General features: G+C 37.0%; 1 protein-coding gene across 1 annotated transcript in view; it reads left to right on the forward strand.

The window, feature by feature from the left end:
• Positions 1-27875, forward strand: part of LOC150100847 (voltage-dependent calcium channel type A subunit alpha-1-like) — a 1659894-nt gene that overhangs the window by 1361721 nt on the left and 270298 nt on the right. Inside the window, exon 38 of the mRNA XM_090401918.1 lies at positions 13154-13250. Within this exon, the coding sequence (XP_090258044.1) occupies positions 13154-13250 (97 nt within the window). The remainder of the gene's footprint in view (positions 1-13153; positions 13251-27875) is intronic.

Raw genomic sequence — 27875 nt, forward strand, 5'->3', positions numbered from 1 at the left:
AACTGTCTCAATGTCTCCTGGTCCCCACCCTCTGTGCTCCTTGGTCTGTAGCAACACCCCACTAAATATCCTGTCTTGCCCACATCCACCTCACACCATATGCTTTCAAAATCATTAGTATCACAGCCTTCCAAAGCCTCAGCCTCCATTAGAGGACATAGCTCCTCACTTATCATAAGCAGTATTCCATCACCACCACGCTTTCCCTTCCTATCCTGCCGAAAAATGCTGTATCTAGCAACTTTTATTCCTGTTATTATATCCTCTTCTGTCAACCATGTCTTGGTGATCCCAATAATCTTTGGCCAGGCTGATGCTATTAGTGCCACCAATTCCTCTCCCTTATTCCGAATACTCCTGGCATTAGTATAAAGCATAAAAATCCATCCCATTGTTTTCTATACCCAGCATTATCCTCTCTGTGTCCTCTTTCATACACCCTTAAGCAAGAATCTCATATCTCTCGCTGCCCTACTTACATTACCACTCAAGTCATTTTTTCCTGCCATCAGAATCATCTAAACCACCCTTTTACCTCTCTTAATTGCCATAGCCACACTTTCTATCGTTCCTCCTGGCAAACACTCCTCACGCATCCTATCTCGAGCACCACGGATCATTGAGTCCCCTGATCCTCTCTCATACCCACTTCAATCCCTCTCTCACAGATGTTCAGTTTCTGCCCTTTTCACTTCATCAGATACATTCATGGACAGGACTCTGCTGATTTGGCCACTATTATTCCTGCACTCTCCTTCAAAATCACTGAAATAAGAGCCACTGCTAACCAACATTTTTTTTACAGTCATCTTGAAACTCACCGAACCAATTTCGCTGCATCCTCTTTCATTCCATCTACTTCTGTCCTTTGGTACAGTCTCCCTCACTCTGTCTTCACAAGTGGTTACAACTCTCAGCTATTCAAGCAGAATGTCAATAGATTCCTCCTGCCCACATATGACACCAATGTGTTATAGGTCTTGTGGCCTTTCGTGTGTGGATCAAATTTAAAAAATAAAATAAAATAAAATTCATACCAGCTCAAACACATGAATAATTACATGGCATGATGCACCATGCCAATGGGGATGTCCATTGACTTCTTTCTAATCAGTGTACATCTTCTTCATTCACTTCTAATGTTTACCCCTCCTTATCGTTCTAGGAATCAAGTTTGTCTAATCAGGAGAAAGCACTAATAAACTGATCATTAAGTAGCCCAATTATGTCATCTACCTTAGTCATCAAAGTTCCATCTCCATCCAGCAATGTAATTTGTTTACATGCATTTTTCCTCCAACTAGCAATATAACAAAAATACTCCTTGTTCTTCAATGGGATCATTCTTGAATTCGAGTGCTGGTCTCTGCACTTGTATGCTAATTTTTCTCTCCTTACAATATTAGTCTCTTTCCTATCTGAGTCTTATAATCATCATGCAACTATTCTCTGCCTCATTCTCTTTGTATGACAACTATATCTGCTTAATTTCTGTAGTCATCTGTTTGACTGCAAATTGCTAAATCTCCTTCACTCAAAGGCATACTATCTGCCATTGCTGTCAACAATTTTTTCTTAAGTGTCTCCCATACACTACTAATTTCTCTCTTCCTTCTTTCATACTGCTCAGTTATTTTTTTAAGTCTATGATAGTTGACTGACTTATAATTCTACATTAATTTCTTCTGGCTTGATACTTCTGCATGTTTAGCTTCTGCAAAGTTAGGATTACATGGTCAGTCTCACCAACTGGGGACAAATATGACATCTCAGTCACAATCAGATTCTCTGATTCTGTGACCAAATCCATTCTTGATCCTCATGTTCCCTTCCCACATGCTACCTAAGACATTTTTATCTCATGAAGTCGAAAAATTCAGTTTCTTAGTAGGTATGCTGTATCCTCTGCCCAGTTTGTATTTCCGAAGTTCAAGTCTTCCATATTGATCACTTTCTTTACACTTGCAAAATTAATTTGCCTGAACATTTCTTGCTCATCAATTTGTATTTTCTGGTCTATTGCAGCATTGCACTGAACATCTTGTCCTATAAAATTCTGTTAAAATATTCTATTCTATTCTTTACTTTCAATCTCTGTTAGAATATCCTCCTTGGCTAACCAAGTTTCACCAACAGTCTTCAGATAGAATGAGTTAGTCAATGCTACAAACTCATTTAATGCTCCTGGCATTAAAAATAAAGTTTAAAAAAAATAAATAAAAATAAAGTAAATTTGTATTCAGAAATTAAAAAAAATAAAACAGTACATCACCAGTTTTCATATAACTATTATTATTACTCCTGCTTACTGCATTTCACTCTACAATATAGTACACATTTTCTCATTTCTCAAGACACTATCCCCACATGAGACCATCTTTGTGGATGGCCTCATTTATGAATGAATGTATCACAGATTCATTCATTCATTCTTCCCTAACATACTGACTTGCTGAAAACAACAGTTTCTATAAATGCTTTTGTTCTTCATGTTAAAATGTAATCCGTCCCTTGCATACGGTTCCCTTCTGTCCTCAGATGTACTCCACACATCTGCATATGGCCAGTCTGGTTGGCCGAGTGGTTAGTGTATCCTCTCTTCAGCCAAAAGACTGCGGGTTCAAATCCCACCATGGGGATGAATATTTGTGATTGTCTGTGGAAATGCTAGTGGTGGTAGGCAGTAGATGGCATTGGTGTAGTTGTAGTTGATAAAGAGTTGTAGAGTAGGTGCCCTCCCTTGATGAGTCTTTGGACTCCCTGGAGGTGTTACATAATAATAATAATAATAATAATAATATTCCATACTTCTCTTTCTACACATTCTCACTTTCATCTTTCATTATCATTTCTATACTAACCATCACTGTCATCTCTTTTGCATTTTTATCTTGTTTCATTGACATTGCACTCTCTCAATCATTCTTGCAGGCAAGCATCCCTATGGCACTCTACTCCATACGTCCCAAATCATCGAATGTTATGCATGATACTCATCACAGATTCGTTCATTCATTCTTCTCTCAGTGGCCCTTTCTGCTTCCAATCTCTCTCTCTCTCTCCCACTTCCCCTCGTTTTTCTCATCTATATCTGTATCCCTTGCTCCCACAATCTCAATTTTCTCTAATTTCCTCTCTCCTTCTTCTTTTCCCTACTTTATGACATTCTGCTACACCCATTCTCCTTCTTTTTGCACTAGCTAGTCTCTTAATCTCTTCATTCACCCTCCTCAACTCACTCTGCATTCATACCATCTTCTTACTTAGCAACATTCCTATTTTCTCTCCACACATCCTTCTTTCACCCAACATTCACCCACAGTCATGGCCATCAATCGAAACATCTCCCTCTGCTACACTGTTCAAGGTCACATTCATGGACATCTCTTTCACATTCTCTTCACCATCTAATACACTGTCTACACTTCTTCTGAAGCCTGAGCTCATAACACTTAATTCATCCATCTCTTCCCATTGGCTACATTTAATGCATATATTCCTGTTCCCGACCTTCCACTTTTTTAACACATGAAGATGAGTATAACCCATATGCATAGGCATGTGCTGGTAATAATACAGTCATTAAATTGGCTGACCACTAAAGTAGCTTCTGTTTTTGTAGTTTCTTACAAGAATTACAACGAGAATCAACTCTTCAAAGAACTGATAATTATAGAAACAAGTGGATTCAAACTTATTACAGAAAGTCACAGAAGAAGCTACCAAAAAGAATACTAGAATGCTATACATACCAGTCACTGAATTAGTCACAACTTTATGCAGATGTATGTAAACATCACTTACACAGCAATGGCCACATGTATCTATCAATACATGTTCTAGGCAACTATTTAAAAATGCTGCTGGTCAGTAATCTTGAATAGTGTTGATCACAATAGAAAAAGAAACAGAGGATCTTTCAGAGTTCATTAAAGGGCTTGTTGTCATCTGGCTGGAGCCACAATTTTGAAAATAGCAGAGCTGACTGCTTTCTCAAGAAATGAGATATCCTAGATGTTTAATCAGTGGAAAAATAACCCACATTGCTTGTCTAAGAGGTGTATTTTAAGTGTGGTCCTAAGAGAGTTTATCAGGAATGAGATCTTTGTGATCTGAGAAGGCTTGTACAGACAAACAGAACTTCTTATGTGCAGCAATTGATGAAATCATTTAATGAAGGCTGTCCCCAACCCACATCTCATCAAACTGAACAGGGAATTGAAGGGGATCAGCATTCTCAGTCACATACCTATATGGAAACCACTTATTTCTGAGAATTTTCTAATTCAGCAGCTGGTGTATATATATATTTCATCCTGTTAGCTCTTAGGGGATGAAATATATGCTTTAATTTTTAAGGGACTTGAGATCAGAGGGCATTTGACCTATTGTAGCAGGTATCCATACATGAAGTGGTGTTCAGCTTTCAGTTCATAAAGACAACTGTACTTCTGACCTGGGATATGATTATAGAATGACAGAATAGGGAATTAGACAGATTTGGAGATACCAGATAGAGAAAGATAAAAAAGTTAGAAATGCATGGGAAATAGTACAGCAACATTTGGTAGAAGCATTATTTTACTGTGCCTAACATTAAAAGAATAAATCATGTCAAACTAAATGGATGAGGAATTTCATTGAGGAAGAGGTTTGTGAATGAAAATCACACAGTGGGACTTTTCAAGAAGAGTAAGCAACAATTGTTTGATTAGAAGACCTATAAACATGGCAAAGAAAGGCAATCAGTTTGTGAGAAGTAGTTATTTCAACAATATAAAGAAATCCTAGAGTGTTATTCATTTTTTTTCTATATATTGTAGGTAGCAAAATAATAATGGAAGAATAATTACTGGTGGTAGTGAAAACTGCAGAAGAAGTAGTCTATACAGTGACCGTTTTGCCTGTCATCAGGGAAGAGAAATATCTTGATAGCTAATTCTGTATTGAGAACTGTGTATGATACGATCTAGATGTATGAGATATTGCATGTAATAAGTGTACAGATGAATTAGTAATGTCTTTGATCAGGTTGTTTATTTTGAGTCTTAGCACAAGTAGGATCTGAAAAGAGCAATATAAAGATGATGAGTTCCAGTCTGGTTAGCTGAGTGGACAGTGGATTTTCCATATGATATTATTATTATTGTCATATTAAATAACTTTCATAGCTTACACATGTAACAAAAATTATATAGAATTTTATTCAAAAACTCCAATATATTTCATCCAACATTATGCGAACATCATCAGGAAGGCAAACTGTTAACTACATTCAAAATGTGAATCACAATAATAAGTCATAAATCATGCACATAAATCTCGTGTCTCAGTCACAGCTGAAGTATATAATATTACACTCTCAGAGTTCAAAGGAACAGTTGTAGAAAGTTACATAGATAAAAATTATTTAAAATAATTATTAATTAAAAAACAACATATGAACAATTAATAGTGATCACGTCCCAAAACGTGGATATTGGCATGCAGTCTGATTATTTCATGTTTGGATGATTATTGGGAAGTAATCCATATTAACTGTTCATAAGTTGTTTTTTTATTAATAATTATTTTAAATAATTTTTATCTATGCAACTTTCTACAGTTGTTTCTTTGTACTCAAAGAGTTGATAATAATGAGTCTTTGGACTCCCTGAAGGTATCACATAATAATAATATCATGTACTTCATCTGCGACTGAGACATGAACTAATTATTAAATGGATTATTAAGTACAAAAATGGTCTACAAACAAGCTATAAACTTCTAGTAGGAAAAGAAGAGGTAATATGATAGAGACATATAAACTGGTATAAAGACTTTTGTAGGATTGCAGTGGTGAAATCTTTCAGTCTGTTAAGAGAAAGAACAAGGGAGCTTTCCTTGAAAGATGAGTAGAAGTATGATTATCAAGGATTTTAGAGCTAGATATTTTTTTTAGCTAGTGGTGAATGAGTGGTATGAGTCACCTGAAAAAGTGTTAATAAATCAGTTTAATGAAAAGTCACATAATGGTCAGGCATCATGTGTAGGTAAGTGTGAGGACTCCTGCAATGAGTCCTAGGAATCTGTGGAGGTCCTGAATGATATTAGTAATCACAATAAAAGAGCCAACCTGCTTAGTTGAGCTGTATTTTTTGAACCCCACTGATGAATGTCATTAGGTGGTAGATAAATTTTGTTGCCTAGTGTTGAGACCACAAATGGCATGACAGAGCTCTATGTTTGGTGTCTAGAGCTATATTTTTTTAATATCTAACCTTTTAATTACCCACAGTACTAACATACAAATAGGTTCATATTTTAAAAAAATCACATTAAAAAAAAACTTTGAAATCAGTCACGAGCACGGTCATGAGAGGATATTAAGCATATGCAGTACAAGGTGTTATTTTTTGTAGATGTGTGGTGAAAGTGATGCATACAAGGTGTGTTTTTCCGGAGAAAAGATTAGGGTGTGATTGAGGCTTGGATATGAGGTGTAAACAAGCAGGAAAGTTAACGGGGGTTATTATTTGATGGAAATAAAAAAAGCATTTAGGAAAGTGAAAGATAACCTTCACTTTCCTAAAACTGTAGTAGGAAAAGTAGACAGTGTACTACTTTGATGACATGAATACATATGACAGCAGTGATTTGTGTCAGTGTACAAAGATGTCAACAGTCTGTTGACAGAGCTGTGTGAGAAGAAGGAATTATACTTTATGAATATATGGAATGAATTTTGAGGATATGACCAGATGTATAAAAGTAATGGGTTGCACTTGAATGAGTTTAATGTGGTATTTGAAATGGTTGGATGGCAATTGTTCTTGTTGGGGGTAGGAGAACGAAGAAAATAATGGGAAACTTGAGAGTGATTTGAGATAGTATGGCAGGAGGTATGAGAAAGGCAAGCAAGATTAAGCAAGATTGTTCTAACTGAAGGGATGTTTATGATGAGACAGGGAAAGAAGAGAGAGGGAGGAAGGAAAGAAAGGATATTATTATTATTATTATTATTTGTCACCTCCAGGGAGCCCAAAGACTCATCGAGGGAGGGCATCTACTCTACAACTCTGTCTCCACCACTCACAATCCACCAACTGACTGCAACTACACCAACGCCATCTATCGGCGACCACTACCACTAGTATTTCTACAGACAATCGCAAACATCCATGCCCGAACCCGCAGCCTTTTGGCTGAGAAGCGGATATGCTAATCACTCAGCCAGCCAGGCTGGTGCAAGATGAACAATGAAATGAGGATGGGAAACACTCAGATGGTTGGGGAGATGTAGCATAAGAGTAAGGAGAATGAAAGCTAGCATGCTATAGATTAGTTATGTGTGGTGGAAGCACAAAAAGTTGTGATGATGAAAGGCTGATGAAGATAAAGATTCACAGAGAAGCAGTTGGTTGGACTGGTTATAGATCTCACAGCAAGTAGCTACATTGGTGTATGAATAATAAAGAAACATTTCTGTCACTGATTCAGTTAGTTTCCCCAAAAGTAGGTTGGATTAGGACTAAGATAGTTGGATTAAGATGGTTGGATTAGGACTATATACTGATGGAAATAAAGAATAAGGGATGGTGTTTTTTTTATGAAAATAGGAAGGTTAAAAAAGGAGGGGTGGTGAGAGATCTATTGATAATAACAGAGGAATTGTGCCATTCAAAGTGGAGGTGCAGCAGTTAAATAGTGGTAGTAATTCTGAGGAACTTTTGATTGAGGTAGAGACATACTTGATGAGATATCCATCTGGATGTTATTCTAGATTTGGATATATTGAGTGTGTGAAATTGAAATGCTTATTTAAATTTGCTCATAAAATAAAAACAAGGTGGTCATGAGTAATGTTTTAATTATGGAAGTACAAATTGGAAGGCAGAGATAGTAACCTGATATAAGGCAAGTGAATTGCTTAAGTTTCCAAGGAAAAACTACCTTAGACAATATGTAAGGATTTTAGTAAGTAAAGGATACACAATACATAATATCCAACTTCTCTGCTCTGGATAAAAAGATAGTTGTTGGAATAATTGGATATTAAGATAAAGGGGTTTAATTTTTGGATAATTTACAAAATTACAAGTAATAGACATTACAATAATTAATATTTAGACTTGTCCATTGCAGATAGTGACTGAATTTTTAAAGTTCAGTAATCAGTAGAAATGCAAATAACAGACACCGGAACATTGATTTTCACATTTCAATGATGTTAGGTAAGGACATGATCAGATAACAGGTAAAATTGCAGTATTTTATAATATGAAAACCACCTGTCAAAGGCATCATTGACAGAATGAGGGTTAGATATCAGAGATAATCAATAGGATAAGTGGAAGAGAGGGAATGAGTGTCAGATATAGGAATGATAGAAGAGGAAAGAATGGAAACAGTAGGAGAGAGGGAATGAGAAGAATGTGAGGAAGCACTGGAACCAGGGATAGAGTGATGTCAGGAAGGCAGGTAAGTAGGGGAACACAGAGAGAAAGTGTTAGAAGAGAGAGAGAGAGAGAGAGAGTGAGGGATGCATGTGAGCAATCGAGGAATAGGGTGGTAAGAGGTGTAATGTATGGGGACTCAATGATCCGTGGTGCTCAAGATAGGATGCATGATGAGTGTTTGCCAGGAGGAACAATAGAAAGTGTGGCTATGACAATTAAGAGAGGTGAAAGGGTGGATGAGATGATTTTGATGGTAGGAATAAATGACTTGAGTAGTAATGTAAGAAGGGCAGCGAGAGATATGAGATTCTTGCTTGAGGGTGTACGAAAGAAGACACAGAGAGGAAAGATAGCATGTGTGTGTGTGTGTGTGTGTTGCCTAGGTATGATAGTGACGAACTGAGCAGAAGAGCAGTGATATTGAATGGAATAATAGCGATAATGTGTCAGAAGAGAGGATTGGAATATGTGGATGCTTCAAGAGCTTTTGAGAACAGAGAGGAATTGTATGTGAGAGACCGCTTGCATTTGAATAAGGAAGGACATAGGCATCTGGAAAGATTGCTGTTCTAAACGAGTCAGTGTGTTCCAGTGTGGATGGTAGCAGGGGTGGCCTCTTGTGGGAATGGGTACTTGGGAGAAGGGGGACGACATCAGGTAACGCTGAGCCCAGTGGAGTCTAGAGGGGATAACTGGGTATAGAAACAATGGGATTTTTATGCTTTATACTAATGCCAGGAGTATCCGGAATAAGGGAGAGGAATTGGTGGTGCAGATAGCATCAGCCTGGCCAAAAATTACTGGGATCACTGAGACGTGGTTGACAGAAAGAGATATAATAACAGGAATAGAAGTTGCTGGGTACAGCATTCTTCGGTAGGATAGGAAGAGAAAGCGTGGTGGTGGAGAACTGTTTATGATAAGTGACGACCTATGTCCTCTAAGAGCGGAAGGCTGTGACACTAATGATTATGAAAGCATATGGTGTGAGGTGGAGGTGGGCAAGACAGGATATTTAGTGGGGTGTTGCTACAGACCAAGGAGCACAGAGGGTGGGGACCAGGAGACATTGAGACAGTTGGGCATGGCAAGTGCAAGAAGAATGATTATTATGGAAGATTTTAACTACAGCAGTATAAATTGGGGAGAGGAAGATGCATGTAGCAATAAGGGAATGGAATTTCTAGAATTCTTGAGGGGCAAATGTCTTAGGCAACATACAACAGAGGGAACAAGGGGTTCAAGAGTTTTGGATTTGGTTATAGCATTAGAAGAGTTGATAATAACTTTTCTGATGATGACATCTCTCCCACCAGTTGGAGAGAGTGACCATATGGTTTTGACTTGGAAAATGAATAAACATGCAGGAGTATCAAAGAGACGGAATGTATGTGGAATTATAAAGCAGGTGATTATAATAATCTTAGACATCAACTTGGAGAAGTTTCGTGGAGAAGGGAATTGGAAGGCCAGGATATCATTAGTGCTTAGGAAATTGTGAAGGAATATTTGTTAGCAGCAATGGTAAGCTGAATTCCATGAGTGAAGAAGAGGACACAATTTGGAGTAAAGTGGATGACAAACAATATTAAACAGGAACTGCATGCAAAAAAGAAGCTGTGGAAGAGATATAAGGAGACAGGAGAAGAGAAGATTCATGAAGAGTATAAGACACAGGCCAGAAGAGTGACTAGCATGGTAAGGAAGACAAAACTGGAATATGAGAGGAGATTAGCCCTAAGATCCAAAGAAAATCCTAGGGAATTTTTCAGATATGTGGCTGGTAGGAGGAGAAATGACTGTGGAAGAATGACATTGTGGGATAAAAATGGGAATAGAGTGACTGATACAGACCACATAGTGGAATTGTTCAGTGAACACTTTATTGGAGTATTTCATCCTGGAGGAGTCAATTTGAATACTAGAGGGATAGGGCAGGTTCGAAGTTTACATGTGCAGGAGGAGAGTGTGTTCCAAATACTGAGTACTCAGGATGTCAGTAAAGCTGTGGGACTAGATGGTATTTCACCACGAGTTTTGAGAGAATGTGCTAGGGAACTGACAGTGCCTTTGACCTAGCTTTTCAATGAAAGTCTGGTTGTGGGAAAGGTGCCCATGGAATGGATGGAAAGTAAGATAGTGCCATTGCATAAGGGCGGTAGCAGACTGGAAGTGTCTAATTATAGGCCAGTTTTTGTGTCATCAGTAGTTAGTAAGATCTTGGAGAAAGTAGTGGAGGATCGTATACAGCATTGGGCAGATGAGGGTAATGTTATCTGTGAGAGTCAACATGGATTTGTTAAGGGGTGCTCTTGTTTTAGCAATATGCTAGCCTTTTATAATAAAGTTTCAAGAGCATTAGATGAGGGAAAGGCATATACTGTGATTTTCCTAGACTTAGCAAATTGAATATCAGCTTATCATGTGCCACATGATAAGCTGATATTCAAGTTGCAGCACATGGGTCTGGATGTCAGATTGGTCAACTGGATTCAGGATTGACTGTCCGATAGGTATCAGAGATTTGTGTATGGTGGGACCGTTTCAAGGAGGGAGAGAGTTACAAGAGTGGTCCCACAGGGCTTAGTACTGGAACCTATATTAATGACATTGTCAGTGGATTGCAAGGGGATATGCAGTTGTTTGTGGATGATGCGAAGCTGGGAAGGGTTATTAGTAATAGTGCAGATGTGGTAGCCCTGCAAGAGGATTTGAATAAGCTAGATAGATAGGCAAATGAATGGGGGTTTCAGTTTAATGCAGCAAAATGTAAGGTTCTTGAGTTTATGGACACATTGATGGGATGCTGAATACTCTATGGGAGGAGTTAAACTGGAGGAGGTAGGGGAGACAAGAGAACTGGGGTTGATGATTGATAGAAACCTGAAATTTAGGGGACATATTGCAAAGGTGGTGAAGGTAAGACAGAGGAGTGCTGCAATAATGAGAAAGACACTGACCTGCAGAGATAAAAGGGTTTTAATTCTATTGTATAAGACTCTGATCAGACCACCCTTAGATTATTGTTCTCAGATCTGGTCCCCAGGATTTGAAGGGTATAATTTAACTGTGGAAAGAGTACAAAGGCGAATAAGAAAGATGGTGTTAGGACTGTAAGATGTTAGTTATGAGGATTTGGATTGAGACTTTTAAACTGTTGATAGGTTGTTACAGGGTTGACACTAGGGAGTTCTTTTGCTTGGTTGAACAGCAAGAAGTAGTCATGACAAGGGCTATCTCTGGAAGTTATGAAAGGATACTGTGAGAAAGAGGGGTGAGGACTGGTTTCTTTGCATGGAATATGGTTGAAAAATGGAATGCATCGTCTGATAGAGTGGTGAGCCCGAGAACAGTAAGTGCGTTTAAGGAGTGGTATGATAGATTTGTGTTTCCTAGGAAGGCTCTCCCTTGATGAGTCTTGTGTTTCTTAGAAAGGTCCTCCCATGAAGAGTCTTTTGACTCCATGGAGGCCTGAATAATAATAATAATAATAAAAACATTGAACCTTTTAAAGCCTACATAAAGTTTTCAGTAAGCAGTATAATTGTCTTATACTGAGCATTACAGTTCATATTCCATCTAAAGACATTTATAAACCTCTAACCCCCCAGTGAAACTCAAACCTACACCCAGTTGGTCAAATAAGAGGGATACTATTCATTCACCAACCAGGCTGGTAATTAACAGACATTGGAATAATGATGATTTTTCGGATAAAGGCTGGATAGCTCTATATATGGTGAGTCACATGCCTCACCATATATAGAGCTATAAGTTGTGTGCTTATGAGAATATGAGGACACTTATTGGAACAGTAGCACAGGATGAGAAATATCTGTACTGCACTAGAAAATAGTCAAGAGATATTTAACAGTATTAGATCAGTATGTATATCGAGAATTAGGTGGATAAATATGTTAGCTATAAGAAATTTCTTACACTGTCTTTGTTAAGCATAATAGTTATATCTTTAGGAGACTCTTACCATTGTAAGGCTCTTCCTAAATAAGGTGTGTCAGGACTTCTGTAAAATTTCTAGAACATTATCTTAAAGCACACCGCGATATGTCATTAAGTTCTATTATATTATTAATACTCAGAATTTATTTACTACCTCATATTCCTTCTGCTAATTCATAGAAAATCTGTCTTTGATCATACTCCTTACCAGCACCTGAATTGCAGTCAACATATTTTAATTGGCCAGGAATTTGAAGCCTCAGTTTTGAAATCTCTTTAGGTACTATTTTGCTCTCTATTTGCATTCTTTTGAGAACTTTTCTGTTTTAAGAATAAACAAGTTCAAGAGTGTTATCAATTTTCGTTTGTTTTATTAACACCAGTTTTACTTAACACTCAAATATCTCTTGTTCACTCACTTCTGGTGTCATTTACACTATTTCAACCTCTTAATTCATTTGTTCTCTGAAATCTTTCACAGCATGAAACTTAATGAAATATTTATTAAATACTTCATCTGTTAAACAACTGATTATTTTTTTACAAAAAATTATATTCTACAAAAAAAAAATCTTTTAATGGTTTGAATCATATTTTTATGTTTATAGGAACCAAGCTACTTAGTCTTAAGAGTCTCACTAAACCTAATATTCAAAGACATGGGATAATTTTTATGGAGTATAATATTAGCCAATATTTATGCTTCAAGTAAAAAAAAAAAGTAATTTTCTTTATGACTCTTTTAATAAAAATAGTGGCTGTATCCATTATACAGAGATGTATGATATGTTAAGGAATATGGATCCACCGCTAGGATTTGGGAACAAATGTCCTTACAGATTGGCATATAAGGTAGGTTTTATATATAAATAACTATTACATCTGCTGTAGCACTATATTAGTTACCATAATTCATCTTTAATCTATAACAATAAATATTCTTTATTATCCTTAATATTTCACTACTTTAACATCTCAGAAGGATCATTTACGTATTTGTTTATTTATTAGTGCTTTTGATTTATTATCTTCACTGATATGAACCCTATTGGAACCATTAGAAATAGTTCAAATATATGAAATTTATTAATATTATTATTATCAACATTTGGCCTCCATGGAAATAGAAACTCATTGTGGGAGATACTCACTATTGCATACAATGCTTATCCAACCAATTCTTAAACTGATTCAATGTGTCCACATCCACAACACACTCAGGCAATGCATTCCACTCACCAACCACCCTCCATGCAAAGAACCTGCTTCTCACTCCTTTGCTCACACCCTCCTTATAGTTTCCAGCAATGGCTTCTTGTTCTACTCCCCTCTCCCATTCTATAAAAAAGCTCTTCCATGTTTACCTGATAACAACCCCTGACCAGCTTATATGTCTCAATCATATCCCTCCCCCTCTTCCTCCTATTCATGAGGTTCTGCACCTTACATTCTCTCAATCTGTCCTCATAATGTACATTCCAAAGACCACTGACCACCTAATGTGAATCTTCTCTGGACCCTTTCTGTGGACAATAATTTATATGAGGCCTGATCAAGGCCTTATACAATGGAATCATAACCTCTCTATTTCTGCATGTCAGAGTCCTCTGTATCATTGCCATTATCCAATGTGATGTTTTCACAACTTGTGCAATGTTGCCCCTGAATTTCAGGTTCATGTCCACCATTACTCCTAGATCTCTCATTTCCTCTATTTCCATTAAAGTTTCCCAAAAAATGTCTACTTTGTATCCTATCGTTGCTTTCCAAATCTCAAAACCTTACACTTTGCAACATCGAACTGATAGTTCCACTTACCTGCTCAATCATGCAATCTATTCAAGTCCTGTTGTAAGGCAATAACATTTGCTTGACTCTGCATTGCTCTCCCCAGTTTTGCATCATCTGCAAACAGCTGGATATCACTAGTTAAACCCAACCCAATATCAGTAACATTCAAATTGAACAACAATGGCCTTAAAACTGATTCCTGCAGTACACTGCTAGTTATCTTTCTCTTTCTGGATACTGCACCTTTCTGATACCTATCTGACAGCCAGTCACTGATCCAACACAGAAGTCTGTTATCCAATCCCATCTGTTTCAATTTCTTTAAGAGCTTGTCATGTGGCAATCTATCAAAAGCTTTTGCAAAATCCAAGTACACCACTGTATATGCATTTCCTCTGTCCAAGCTTAATAAACTCTTAACAAACCCATGCTGATAACCACAGAGAATATTGTGGTTATCAACCCATTTCTGTATTCTACTTCTCACCAATCTCTCCAAGACCTTCACCACAACTCCAGATATACAGACAGGCCTATAATTTGAAGCTACAGCCTTTATGCAGTGGAACAATTTTACCCTTCTTCGGCTCTCTTGGAACTTGTGCTGTTGCAAAACTCTTATTAAACAGGCATGCCAATGCTACTGCCAGTTCCCTGGAACATTCCCTTAAGATGTGTGGTGATATGTCATCAAATCCTATTGCCTTATTGACATCAAGATTATTTATTTCCTCAAATACCTCCTGCTCACTCACAATTAAGCTATCCTCTCCTATATCCTCTACACTTAAGTTTCCTCAGGATTCCTCAGGATGAAACACCTTATAAATTGATCACTGAATACCTCAACAATGTCTTCTGTAGCAGTTACCATTCTACCACTTTCATCCCTTAACTTCATCTTTCCATGATCATTCTTCCTTCTACTTCTATCTAAAAAACTCTCTAATGTTTTTCTTAGCCTGAATTGTCAATTTCTGGTCATACTCTACTTTTGTTTTCCTCACTAAATGAGTCACTCTCCTGGCTTGTTCTTTATAGTCTTCGTGTGACTGATTATTATCATTATTCATCTTGTACTTTCTCCAAAGTACCTTCTTTTTCCAGATTTGATGTTTAAGTTCCACATTCATCCACTTTACACCTACCTTATTCAGCCTTTTGGCCTTTGGGATACATTCGTACATTGACGCTGTTATGTATTTTTTTGTACATTCCCATGCAGCATTTATTTCCTTACCGCTCAACTCTTCATTCCATGTTATAGCTCGAAGTTGTCTCCTAAGCTTGTCATAATCACTAGCCTTATAATTCCACATATATCCTTTCCTTGCAAAATCCTGCATATGACTAGCCACAACACAGGTGATTACTTCATGATCACTTTCACCAACTGGAGGAAATGTGAAACCCCTCTAACAATTACATCCTCTGATGAAATGATGAGATCTAGAACTCTTGATCCTCGCGTGCCTTTCTTTATGTGCTGCCTGAGATAGTTATTTCTCAAGAACTCAAGAAATTCATTTTCCTTATTTCCAAATGCTATCTCTTCATTCCAATCTATACCACCATAATTAAAATCACCCATAATAATTACCCCACCCTTGTTCACTAATCCAAGTTTTTTATACATTTCTTCATCACCACCTTCCATATTTCCAGGCCTATAGCAACATCCAACTAAATATGTCTTCCTCTCAACCTCTACATTACACCACACTGCCTCATAACCATTGCTACTATTTCCCCCCTTTCGTGTCTACCTTATGTCGACTTAATTCCCCTGTTATCATCAGCAGCACTCCCTTCCTGCCCTTTGTATCGTCATGAAAAATACTGTACCCTTGCATTTCTATTCCCATTATTATATCATCTCCATTCAACCATGTTTCACTTATTACAATAATTTAGGGGCGAATAAGACAAGGAGTTGACACCTGTCTTGACATATTTTTTAATCCGACTCTTGCACTCGGTCAAGTCCCTAAGGAGTAGAAGGAGGGCAAGATTGTGCCACTTCAAAAAGGAGGTGATCGAACTCAAGCATCAAACTATAGGCCTATCTGTGTGTAATGAAATGTATAATCAAATTAGTCAAGCAAATAAGAAAAGGGTGATCATTATGGGTGATTTTAATTATGGCAATATAGACTGGAATGATGAGATAGCAACTAGAAGTAAAGAAAATGAGTTTCTTGAGTTTTTGAGGGATAACTACATCAGACAGTATGTAACAGAGGGCATGCGAGAATTGAGGGTCTTGGATTTGGTCATCTCATCAGAGCATGTAATTATAAATGAGGTGTCAAATCATCCACCAATTGGTGACAGTGACCATGAGGTGATTAGCTCGGTGGTTGCCAGCACCGTGAGGACCTCTGTGAGAAAAGGGTATATGGGAACTACAAGGGGGGGGGGTGACTGTGAAGAGCTCAGGAGACAACTTGCAGGTGTAGCATGGAATGAGGAGTTAGCTGGAAAAGAGATCAATGCAGCTTTGGGGGATTTTCAAAAACTATCTAGTAGATGCAATGTCTAAGTGTATTCCAAGGGCGAGAAGGTTAAATAAGGTAGGTGTGAGATGGATGAATAAAGAGATTAAGCATGCGATACAGAGAAAAAGGGCATTGTCGAGGCAGTATAAGAGTAGTGGAAATAACCAATTCCATGAGGTCTACAAAGACCAGGCAAGGAGGATGACCTGATTGGTGGGGGTACCTAAAGAGAGGTATGAACAGCAGTTAGCTAATGAAGCCAAAAAGAATCCTAAGGAATTCTTTTGATATGTAGCCAGCAAAAGAAAGAATGATTATGGAAGGATGACATTGATTGGAGAAAATAGTATAAAGGCAGCTGTTGTAGAATGTGTGGTAGAGATACTTAATGAGCAATTCATAAAAGTCTTTCAATCTTGTGAATGTGACTTCATGGAGAGATTGAGAGCAGTAGATGATGGAGAGGAGAGACTGACTGTAAATGAGCAAGAGGTGTATGGGGAGTTGAGCAAACTAGATGTTAATAAGGCTGTGGGACTTGATAATATATCACCATGTATTCTGAAGGAATGTGCCAGAGAGTTGACACCTGCCTTGACATATTTTTTTAATACGAGTCTTGCACTTGGTCAAGTTCCTAAAGAGTGGAAGGAGGGCAAGATTGTGCCACTTCATAAAGGAGGTGATCGAACTCAAGCATCAAACTATAGGCCTATCTGTGTGTCAGGTGTTGTGGTTAAGTTGTTGGAGAAGCTTGTGAGAACTAGGATCCAGAGTTGGGTTGACAACAATGGTATAATCTTTCATGGACAGTATGGATTTGCTAAAGGGAGGTCATGTTTTAGTAATCTACTTACTTATTACAATAAAGTGACTGCTTCCTTGGACAGAGGAGAAGGATATACAGTAATATACTTGGATTTCACAAAGGCTTTTGATAGAGTATCTCATGATAAATTGATAGTCAAACTAGAGCAGATGTCATTGGATGTAAGATTAGTGCATTGGATTGGAGACTGGCTATCTGATAGGTATGAGTAAGTTGTGTATGGCGGAGCAATATCCAGGAAAAGGAAAGTCACTCTTGGAGTGCCTCAGGGATCTGTTTTGGGGCCATTACTGTTTAACTTGTATATTAACAATATAGGTGAAGATTTGAATGGAGTTTTTCAGTTGTTTGCAAATGATGCAAAGTTGGGACGAACCATGAAGAGTAGTGACGATGACTTGAATAAATTGAGTGATTGTGCACAGAAATGGAGATATGAGTTCAATGTTGCAAAATGTAAGGTTTTAAAATTTGGAAACAAAGATGGGATGCAATATTCATGCTTGGTGAGGATATATTTTTGTAGGTGGAAGATATAAGAGATCTGGGGGTGATAGTGGATAAGGATCTGAAATTTAGGGGACACATAGCCAAAATTGTGATGACAACACAAAGGCTTCTGGGAATGATGCAGAGGAAACTGATGTGTAGAAGTAGGGAGATTCTTGTTCCGTTGTATAAGGCTTTGATTAGGCCCAGACATGGTCTATTGTGCCCAGATTTAGTCACCTGGTTTTCAGAAGGATGAAGAGATGTTGGAAAGGGTCCAAGTCGATTGACTAAGGTAGTTTCTGACCTCTGGAATGTCCAGCATGAGTTAAGATTCAGAAGATGTGAGGTGCAGAGTCTGGTTGACAGGAGGAAGAGGGGAGATATGATAGAGACCTACAAGTTGGTAAAGAGTTGTTATAGGATCAATGCTGGAGAAGTTCTACATAAAATAGTGGGAGATCGGAGGGAGAACCAGAGGTCATCCCTGGAAACTGTTTACAGAGGGTGTGAGTAGGGGAGTGAGGGGCAGGTTTTTTTCTTGCAGAGTTGTGAATGATTGGAATGGCTTGCCTGAGAGTATGGTGTCTGCATGAAGTTTGAATTTGTTCAAGGCGCGTTATGATGAGCTGTGTGGGTGTGATAAAAGGACCTCCCAGACGAGTCTTTGACTCCATGAAGTCTTGGGGTAATAATAATAATAATAATAATAAACTCAATCACTGAAACTATTTCATCCCTTTTATTTCTGATATTTTTGGCAGTTTTAAACAAACACAACAGTTCATTTTTAGGTCTATAGCCAGTCCATCCAAGCCATACGTTTATTGTGATTTCCATACTATACCTGCCAAATCACCGCTTACCACATATACCTGCTCAGTCTCCACCGACATTGCAATATACTCCATCCTCAGAAATTTTCAGAGATTGTCTTAAATATGAGTTTTTTTTTTTTTTTTTTTTCAAAGTTAGGAACACAACTCATTACAAGATAATGGGATAACAAAGAAAATGTTCACATTTTGCTTTGTTGTATATATATATATGAAAGAGGGAGAGAGAGAAATGGATGGATTTTATAGATGTTGGAAAAAATGTCCTTAAAATTTATTGTGTAATAAATTTTGAGTGAATGAAAAATAAAACGCAGATTAATTTAAAGATTTAATAAGAGTATCACAGTTAAATTTGCATATTGAAGTTATGTAAAGTTTATCTATTGAAGATTTATGCTTATATACTTCATCTTTGATCTTTCATGGCTCATTTGGGTTCAAATGAGCCCTTTGGTTGGTAAAACACAGATTCGAATCTTGTCTGTGATGCAAGGAACCTTTATCAGGGCTTTTCAATCAATGATGAGGAGGTGAAGGTTTTTTTTTTCTTGTGGAAACTCAGGTTTTTTTATCCCTCACACCATACAAACTGGACTCATGAACACACTTCTACAGAAATAAAATACTATTGAACAAGGAAGGCAGCAAGAAACAACCTTGTTCCGTAATAACTCCCAAGTAATGTAACATTGCTATCTCGCCAACCACAGGGTTCGAAGAAGACACATTCATTCAGACTTCAATAATAATTAAGTTTCATGGAATGGATACAGCACAGAACAATAATTGAACACAAGTTTATTCATTCCAATATTTTGTATCTGTCATAGCGACATCTTCAGGAATACAATATTAACAATATTTTAAGCATACAATAAGTGGAAGAAATAAGAACTGTTTTAGGCCTAAAGTTTTATGAGAGGCACCCTATATGGGTACTGTTGGCTAGCCTTAGCTGTTGGACAGGAGGCCTAAGAATTTATTTTTATTATTATTATTATTATTATTATATGGGGTGTCTTCACAGAGTTGTGAGACTCATTGTGGGAGACCCACACTAACAATTATTCACACAACACCTCCTTAAATTTATTCACCATTTGAGCACTCACAACTACCTCTGGTAATGTAATTCATTACCTATGGTAATCCATTCCACTCATTCACTACTCTCAAAGCAAAGAATTTTCTATAAATGTAATAATCTCTTGGAAGGTCTATACAAAGAGAGTTGTGAGAACTTTCCACATTGACTGAATCTAAATAGAAATTATGGACTTAAATTATCCCTCTTATAGGAAATAAGAGGATACTTTGATAGTTGGATAGTTTTTTGCAACTTCCAGAATTAATTTAAATTAATTTATATTTTTAATTTATATATTTTTTAATCTCTTTGTTGTTTTACTGATACTTGTGACATAAGACTGAATGATATATGCACGTAAATTAAACTAAATTTAAATTAAACACTAGATCTACACTCTTTCTTGTGTTTATGTGCATATATCATTCATTTTTTAATCTGTTTTTAAAGTTATTTTTACTAGAATCTTAATGTAATTAGACCATGTTTCACTATATTATGTACGTGCAGTTTACACGTTTCATTGTTGAATATACTGATTTCTGTTCTTGTTTAATGTGAAAGTCATACTGAAGATGCCCTTGACACTATATATGAACTCTTTCTGCACTACAATTTCACTCTCCTTGTTTCGAATATGTCTAGCATGTGTAAACATACATACTACTCCATTTCTGTTTCTACAAGTAATCCCACTGATCCTGCTTCTCGGTTATGACTCCTCTACTCATCCATTTCTCTCTATCTGATATCCATTACTGATATTATACCCCTCCCCAGACATAAATATCATCCCCACATCCTTGACTGTCTTAATCCTTTCTTGCACACTTACACATCTATTTCTGAAACCATCATCTACACTTTTCACGCTGCAGCCTTCCCCTTTCCACCCTGACCTCCCCATTTTAATGTCCACTGTGTGTTCATTTGCTCTTATTCTCTTCACTCATGCCACTCATCTCTCCATTAACAAACTTGCCTACCTTACTTTCCTGCTCTTCCACAACAGCTTTTGCTTCCTCAGGTCTTACATTCACTACAATAATTATAATTTTCTCTCTCTCTCTCTCTCTCTCTCTCACACAGAAACAGTTTTTCTAACTGACCCACACCAAATCTATTCAAATGTAGCCTATCTCTTTTACACAGCTTTATCCAACCAGAAATGCATAAATATGGAGGTATAAAAGTTTTGTAGGGGCTCCACTGCCTAATTCAGACTAGTCAGAATGTAGAATTCCAGATGATTGAATTAGAGCTCTAATAGTTGCCATCTATAAAAAAAGGCAATAAAGCTGAATGTGAGAATTGCAGAGGAATTTCTCTACTAAGTGTGTTCCTGCTAAGATTTATGCAAACATACTTGAAAAGAAGTTGAGAAAGATTGTGGAAGAGAAACTAGGAGAAGAAAAGCTAGATTCAGTCTAAATAGAGGTTGCCATTATCAGATTTTCACTTTATGAAAAATAGTTGAGAAATAATGAGAGTATGACAAGGATCTGTACTTTACTTTTGTAAATCTTGAAAAAGCATATGAAAAGGTGCCCAGAGAAAAGCCTTTCAAAACATTGCAGTTATATGGAATAAATAGAACTTTATACAGGACAATACATAGTCTAGATTTAAGTTGTAAGTCAGCAGTTAGAATTGAAGGAAATATAGGAAGATGATTTGATGTAAAATCAGGGGTAAGACAAGATGCCGATTATCTTCACTCTTATTCATTATCTATATGGTCTGATTTTAGAATTGGAGATGTCAAACCTATTTGCTTTATGCAGATGAAGTACTCCTAAACACATCTAGTGCAACTCTCCAGGATTCTCTAACAAAATTGAATAACAGCTGTAACAAATTTGGCATGAAAATCAGTAATAAATAGACCAAAACTATAAAAATAGGCAGAAAAAACATTGAACACATTAATTGCATTCTTAATGGACAGCCTATAGAACAAGTAAAATATATCAGCTATTTTAGGCACAGTTTTTAGTGAAGCAAGCTAAATCTGCAAGACAACAAAATAAGCAAAGCTGGTATGGTGACTAGCCAGCTTTTCTGTTTTTCTTTTTTTTACAGATTTGTTTCATTTTATGTAGCTCCAGCTTAATGATGGTTTTCATCCATTTAACTACTCACATGCATGACACTGATTCAAGCAATCTCCTAATGTTGTCATATCTACCAGTCATGTAATTCCACATATACCCTCTCTTAACTGAAAATTCCACACATTTAGACCTCCCAGGTCAAGACCATATGATCACTCTCGCCAATTGGTGGCAATGTTGTCACATTGGTTATGAACAAATTCTCTGATGCAAATACTAGATCTACACTCTTAAACCCATATTTCATCACATGCTGCCTCAGGTAATTATTCCATAGTAACTGCATAAATTCCATTTCCTTCCTCCTTTGTATCCTCTCCCCCTTTGACCTACACTATGTTTCCATAGTTGAAGTCCCAATGTTCCTGAGCTCATTTTCAACATTTAAATTTACTATAAAAATTTGACATGAGAGTCCAAAATCAAATCAAATTTTAATGACATTTTTGCTTTCAGTGCTTGTTGTAAGAAGTGACAATATTTTCAACAAGTACCTCATATTTTTCTACATGAACCTCTCAAGGAAATTTGTGTTCATTAGCTTTAAATGCTTTCATAGCTACTCTAAATTTTTCTGTCTATTATATTTATATTTTTGTGCCTTGAACTTTTCAAGGAAATTTGTGTTCATTTTTTTTTTTAATACTCTCTCAGCTGTTCTTCTGCTTCACTTAAAGTAACAAGAGAGAGAAAGAGAATGCAAATAGTATGCATCAGAAATAGTATATTGAATGCAGGGTGTACAATTATTATGGGAATTAGTGATACTTGTACTAGAAAGCTTTACAAATTAACATGATAACACAAGAAAAGAGTGAATAGTATATTTAATAAACATATATTTCAACTTGAAAATTACAGATTATCATTAGTGGCATCAGGCAGTTGAATACAAAGTAGTTATTTACTCTTTTCCTTGTGTTGTTGTTGTGTTAATTTGTGAAACCTTATGGCACAAGTATCACCAAAACAAGAATTACAGGTCCATCCCAGAGAAGAAATAACTAAGAAAAGTAGTAAACTTGGTAAATTATCTGTGTTACAAGGTAAGCTACAAAGAAGCATTTCCAAGAAATGCTGCAGTCTTAAGCTCTGAGCACACATGGTATCTATCTCAACTTAAGTCTGTCACTCATCTATAAACAAATGTAAGCTGCAAAGCATGAGCTTGCTATTAACATACATTACATCCCTGATCTTCAAGATAATGTTACCTCAATTGCATATCCTCAACTAACACATATAGTTTTAATGGTTACAAAGTGCCCTCTCTGCAATTCATTTAACAAACACAAACAATGTTTAGATTGAAAATTTAAGGTTCTTGTCACTATGCAAAATATATGTCCTAAAGTTCCAGATAACTGGGTAGAAAACATTTTCGGACACCCTTTAACTTAAAGTGAAATTCTTATTCTAGCAACAGGATATAAATTTGCTATACATCCTAAGGAAATACTTTACTTTACTTAGATTTCCTCTATAATATTCAACTGAATATATCCAGTATCTCCAGTGAGGATGCCAATAAACTTCATCTAGAAGTGTTTTCTGTGCTCCTGAATGTTAATCTTCCTCCTTCAAACATTTCTTTAGCTGAAATTAAAGCCTTTACAATCTCTAAGATGCAGCAGTCATCTCATTATTACAAAAGCAGACAAGGGGAAAGCTACTGTGGTTATGGACCTCTACAAAACACGAACGGTAAATCTCTCTCTCTCTCTCTCTCTTTCTCTCTCACTACATGGCAGATCTACTTACCAGGAACTTGACCACAATACCAACAATAGTCAATTCAGAAAATTAAACTCATTATTACATGAAGCCTTGATGGAGATACCACAGACAAAATTAAAACATATATAACTAGAACTCTATTCTTCTATGTTTTGCAAAAGATCCACAAGGAAAACATTCCTTTTCATCCAGCTGTCCTGCTGTGGATTGTATAGATTATCCTACATATCGCATAGCCAAGATTTTATCATGTTTATTAAAGGCTTACATCGGTAACTCTCATTCTTTGATAGATAAAAAAAATTCTTCTGATTTTCTGGATAAAGCGAAAAATCTTTCCCTTTGACCCAGCAACTTAATGATCAACTTCGATATTATTATTATTATTATTATTACGGGAGACACAAACTATCAAAACAATATCTATCATATCTCTTCTTGAATTCATTTACAGACGAAGAGCTCACAACTGAGTCTGGCAATGCACTCCACTCATTCACCACCCTTCAGGCGAAAAACCTCATTCTCACACCCTTGTTAACCACACTTTTCCTTAATTTCCAGGGATGACCTCTTGTTCTTCCATCAATCTTATAAAATCCTTTTAGTAATTTAAATGTTTCTATCATATCCCTTCTTCTCCACCTATCAACCAACCTCTGCAATCCACAAGCTCTCAATCTATCAATGTAGGGAGCATTTTTTACATCACTCACCAACTTAGTCACTCTCCTCTGAACCCTCCACAACCTCTTCATCTCCAAGGAATCCAGGTGACCAGACCTGAACACAGTAATCCAAATGTGGAAGTATCAACGCTTTATAAAGGGGAATAATAAACTCTTTATCTCTGGATGTTAGTGTGTTCCTCAATAACCAAGTAATCCTATGTGCAATCTTGGACACCTTAGCGATGTGTCCCCTGAACTTCATCTCCCTATCCACCAACACCCCTAGGTCCCTAGCTCATTAATCTCTTGGAGTACCGTTCCATCAATGTAGTACACATCTGGTAATCTTTTAATCCCAAATGCATAACTTTACACTTTTCCACATTGAGCTGACATCCATTACCTTTTGCCCATTTTGCCAGCTTATTTAAATCATCCTGCAAACTCTCAACATCAGCTTGATTTTTTAATGCGCTTTGCATTAAAAAATCAAGTTTGCATCATCAGCAAACAACTTTGCATCATCAGCAAACAACTGAATATCTCCCTTTAAGCTATTTCCTATATCATTTATGTACAAATTAAACAACAATGGCCCAAGCACAGAGCCCTGAGGCACACCACTGGTCACCTGCCTCATCCTGGACTCTGCTCCTCCATACACCACCTTCTGATATCTCTCCCTGAGCCATTCTCCTATCCATATCACCAGTTTAGTATCCATCCCCATCTGTTCCAATTTGTGCAACAGTATTCCTTGGGGTATCCTGTCAAAAGACTTAGCAAAATCCAGAAGTACCACTGTGTAGCCATTTCCTTTGTCTAACTCAAATATCATTCTCTTATAAAAAGCTAATAAATTGCTAAGGCAGGATCTACCTTTAACAAAACCATGTTGGCCCTTATAAAGTATCATATCCTGATTCACCCATTCTTGAATTTTGTCTTTAACCAACTTCTCCGATACTTTTACCACCACTCCCGAGATAGTGATTGGTCTGTAATTAACTACTGCAGTTTTAGAGCCACCTTTATGCAAAGGAACTATTTTGCCTTCCTTCCAATCCCTAAGGACCATACCAGAGTTCAAACTTAAGTTAAATAACCAAGTAAGAGGCATTGACAATTCCTTTGCACATTCACGCAACACCCGAGCTGATATTCCATCTAAACCTACAGCAGTGTTCGCATTTAAATTTTGCAATATACTAAGAACCTCTGATTTCTTAACTCAATTCTCACATTAGTTATTGCTACAGGTACAGAGATATTCTCACTTGGGTGATAGACTTTTGAAAAGTGATCACTCAGTAACTCTACTATTCCATCTGAATTGGTCACCTCGATACCATCAGCACCCACTAAAGTTATCCATCCGAAGTCCTTCTTCCTTTTACTTGCCACATAGCAGACGAACTCTTTGGGATTATCCTCGATATCCTTGGCTAAGGTCTTCTCATAATCTGATTTAGCTTTTCTTACTATGCTGGTAACCTTCCTAGCTTGAGTCTTGTACTGCTCATGGGTGTACTGATCGCCTCTCTCCCAGATTCATTACTACTATGCATCCATCTAATGCCTACCTTATTTATCTTCCTGACCATTGGGATACAATCTGATATTGCCTTCCTCAGATAGCTGCTGATTTTATCCTATGCACTGCTAACATCTTTCCCCTGCAATATGTTCTGCCATGGGATGGCTGCAAGCTCACTCTGAAGCTTTTAATATTGCCTAACCTGTAGCTCCGTATATACCCCTTCTTAAGGGAGAAATCCACAAAAACTTTGCAACCTCCCAAGTCAATACCACATGATCGTTCTCACCAATTGGAGGTAACAAGGACATCTTACTTATGCATATATCCTCTGAACCAATGACCAGGTCCAACACTCTCACACCACGTGTCCCTTCAGTTACGTGCTGTTTCAATTAATTATCTCGTAGAAGATGTATGAATTCCATTTCCTTTTTCTCATGTGATATTTCCTCCTTCCAATTGATATTGCCATAACTAAAATCCCCCATGATAATCACTAACCCTGTACTCATTGCACTAATTTGCTGATGCATGAATTCAATATCAACCCCTATACCCCCTGGCCTATAGTAGCAACCAACTGTATATTTGGTTGTGTTGATCACTATTTCACACCAGACCGACTCAAATGAACTATCATTCACATGTTTTTCATCTTGTTATACTACTTTCTTTGGCTGCAACTCATCAGCTATCATCAATAGTACTCCTTCCCCTGTTCTATCTTCTCTATCCTCCATGAAGATACTGTACCCATCACTTTCAATTCCAGTGACCACATCTTCTGCTGACAGCCAAGTTTCACTAATGCGTACAACTTTTGGTGAGATTGCACTGACTAATGCCAAAAATTCTTCCCTCTTATTTTGGATGCTTCTTGCATTGGTATACAAAAATTGCAGATTCCCTTTAGTTTTTGTACCAGCTTTAGAACTGATACTACATGTCACTAATTTCAGTAGTCCCATGCTGATTTTTATCCACTCTATTCTGCAATTTATTCCACGAATAAGGATCAACAAATATACAATCACTGCTTAAGTTTCTCCCTTTTACACTCAACCTTTTCAATTTTAGTTTCTCTGCCCAATGACTGACTTCAACTTGTTCAGAAAACAGTAACTTCTTCAATCGCTTATGACCTTCCATGTTCAGATGTGACCCATCTCTTGCATACTGCTGTCTTTTTCCTTCAAACACACTCCAGGCATCAATAAATTCCAGACCTCTTTTTTTGCACATTCTTGCAATCATACCATTCGTTATCATCGCTCGTCTACTTAACTCATAATTGTCAAAACCAGGCAGCACACACACACTATCCTCTCATTGACACTTTTCTGCTTCATGATATCTAACAATGTTCTTAAATCTTTTGCTACCTGATTTATACTACCACTCGTAGTGAAACAAACAGCAGTGAAAACACAATATATACAACAGAATTTCAAAAAGTCAATTTACCTACATTTTATGACAAGGTGACCAGTGTTTTAGTAAGGGAGAATCATATACAGTGATATTTTTGGACTTTCCAAAGTATTTCATAGATTACCACATGATAAGGTGGTGTACAAGCTGAAGAAAATGAGAATATATAGTATATTGTTTTGATGGGATTGGAAATTGATCCTCTGAAAGTTACCAGCAATTTGTGTATGGTGAAACAGTGCCTCAGAAAAGGAGAGTAACCAGCAGCATGTCCCAGGATCTGTTCTTGGGCTCTGCTGTTTAATTTATTTGTGAAATATATATATATTATTATTATTATTATTATTATTATTATTATTACCCCAAAACCTCATGGAGTCAAAGACTCATCTGGAAGGTCCTTTTATCACACACACAGCTCATCATGCCATGTCTTAAACACACTCAAACT

The sequence above is a fragment of the Typopeltis vanoorti genome, chromosome 12, assembly GCF_054136105.1.
Source record: "Typopeltis vanoorti isolate ZY-2024b chromosome 12, IOZ_Tvanoo_1.0, whole genome shotgun sequence".
Lineage (NCBI taxonomy): Eukaryota > Metazoa > Arthropoda > Arachnida > Uropygi > Thelyphonidae > Typopeltis > Typopeltis vanoorti.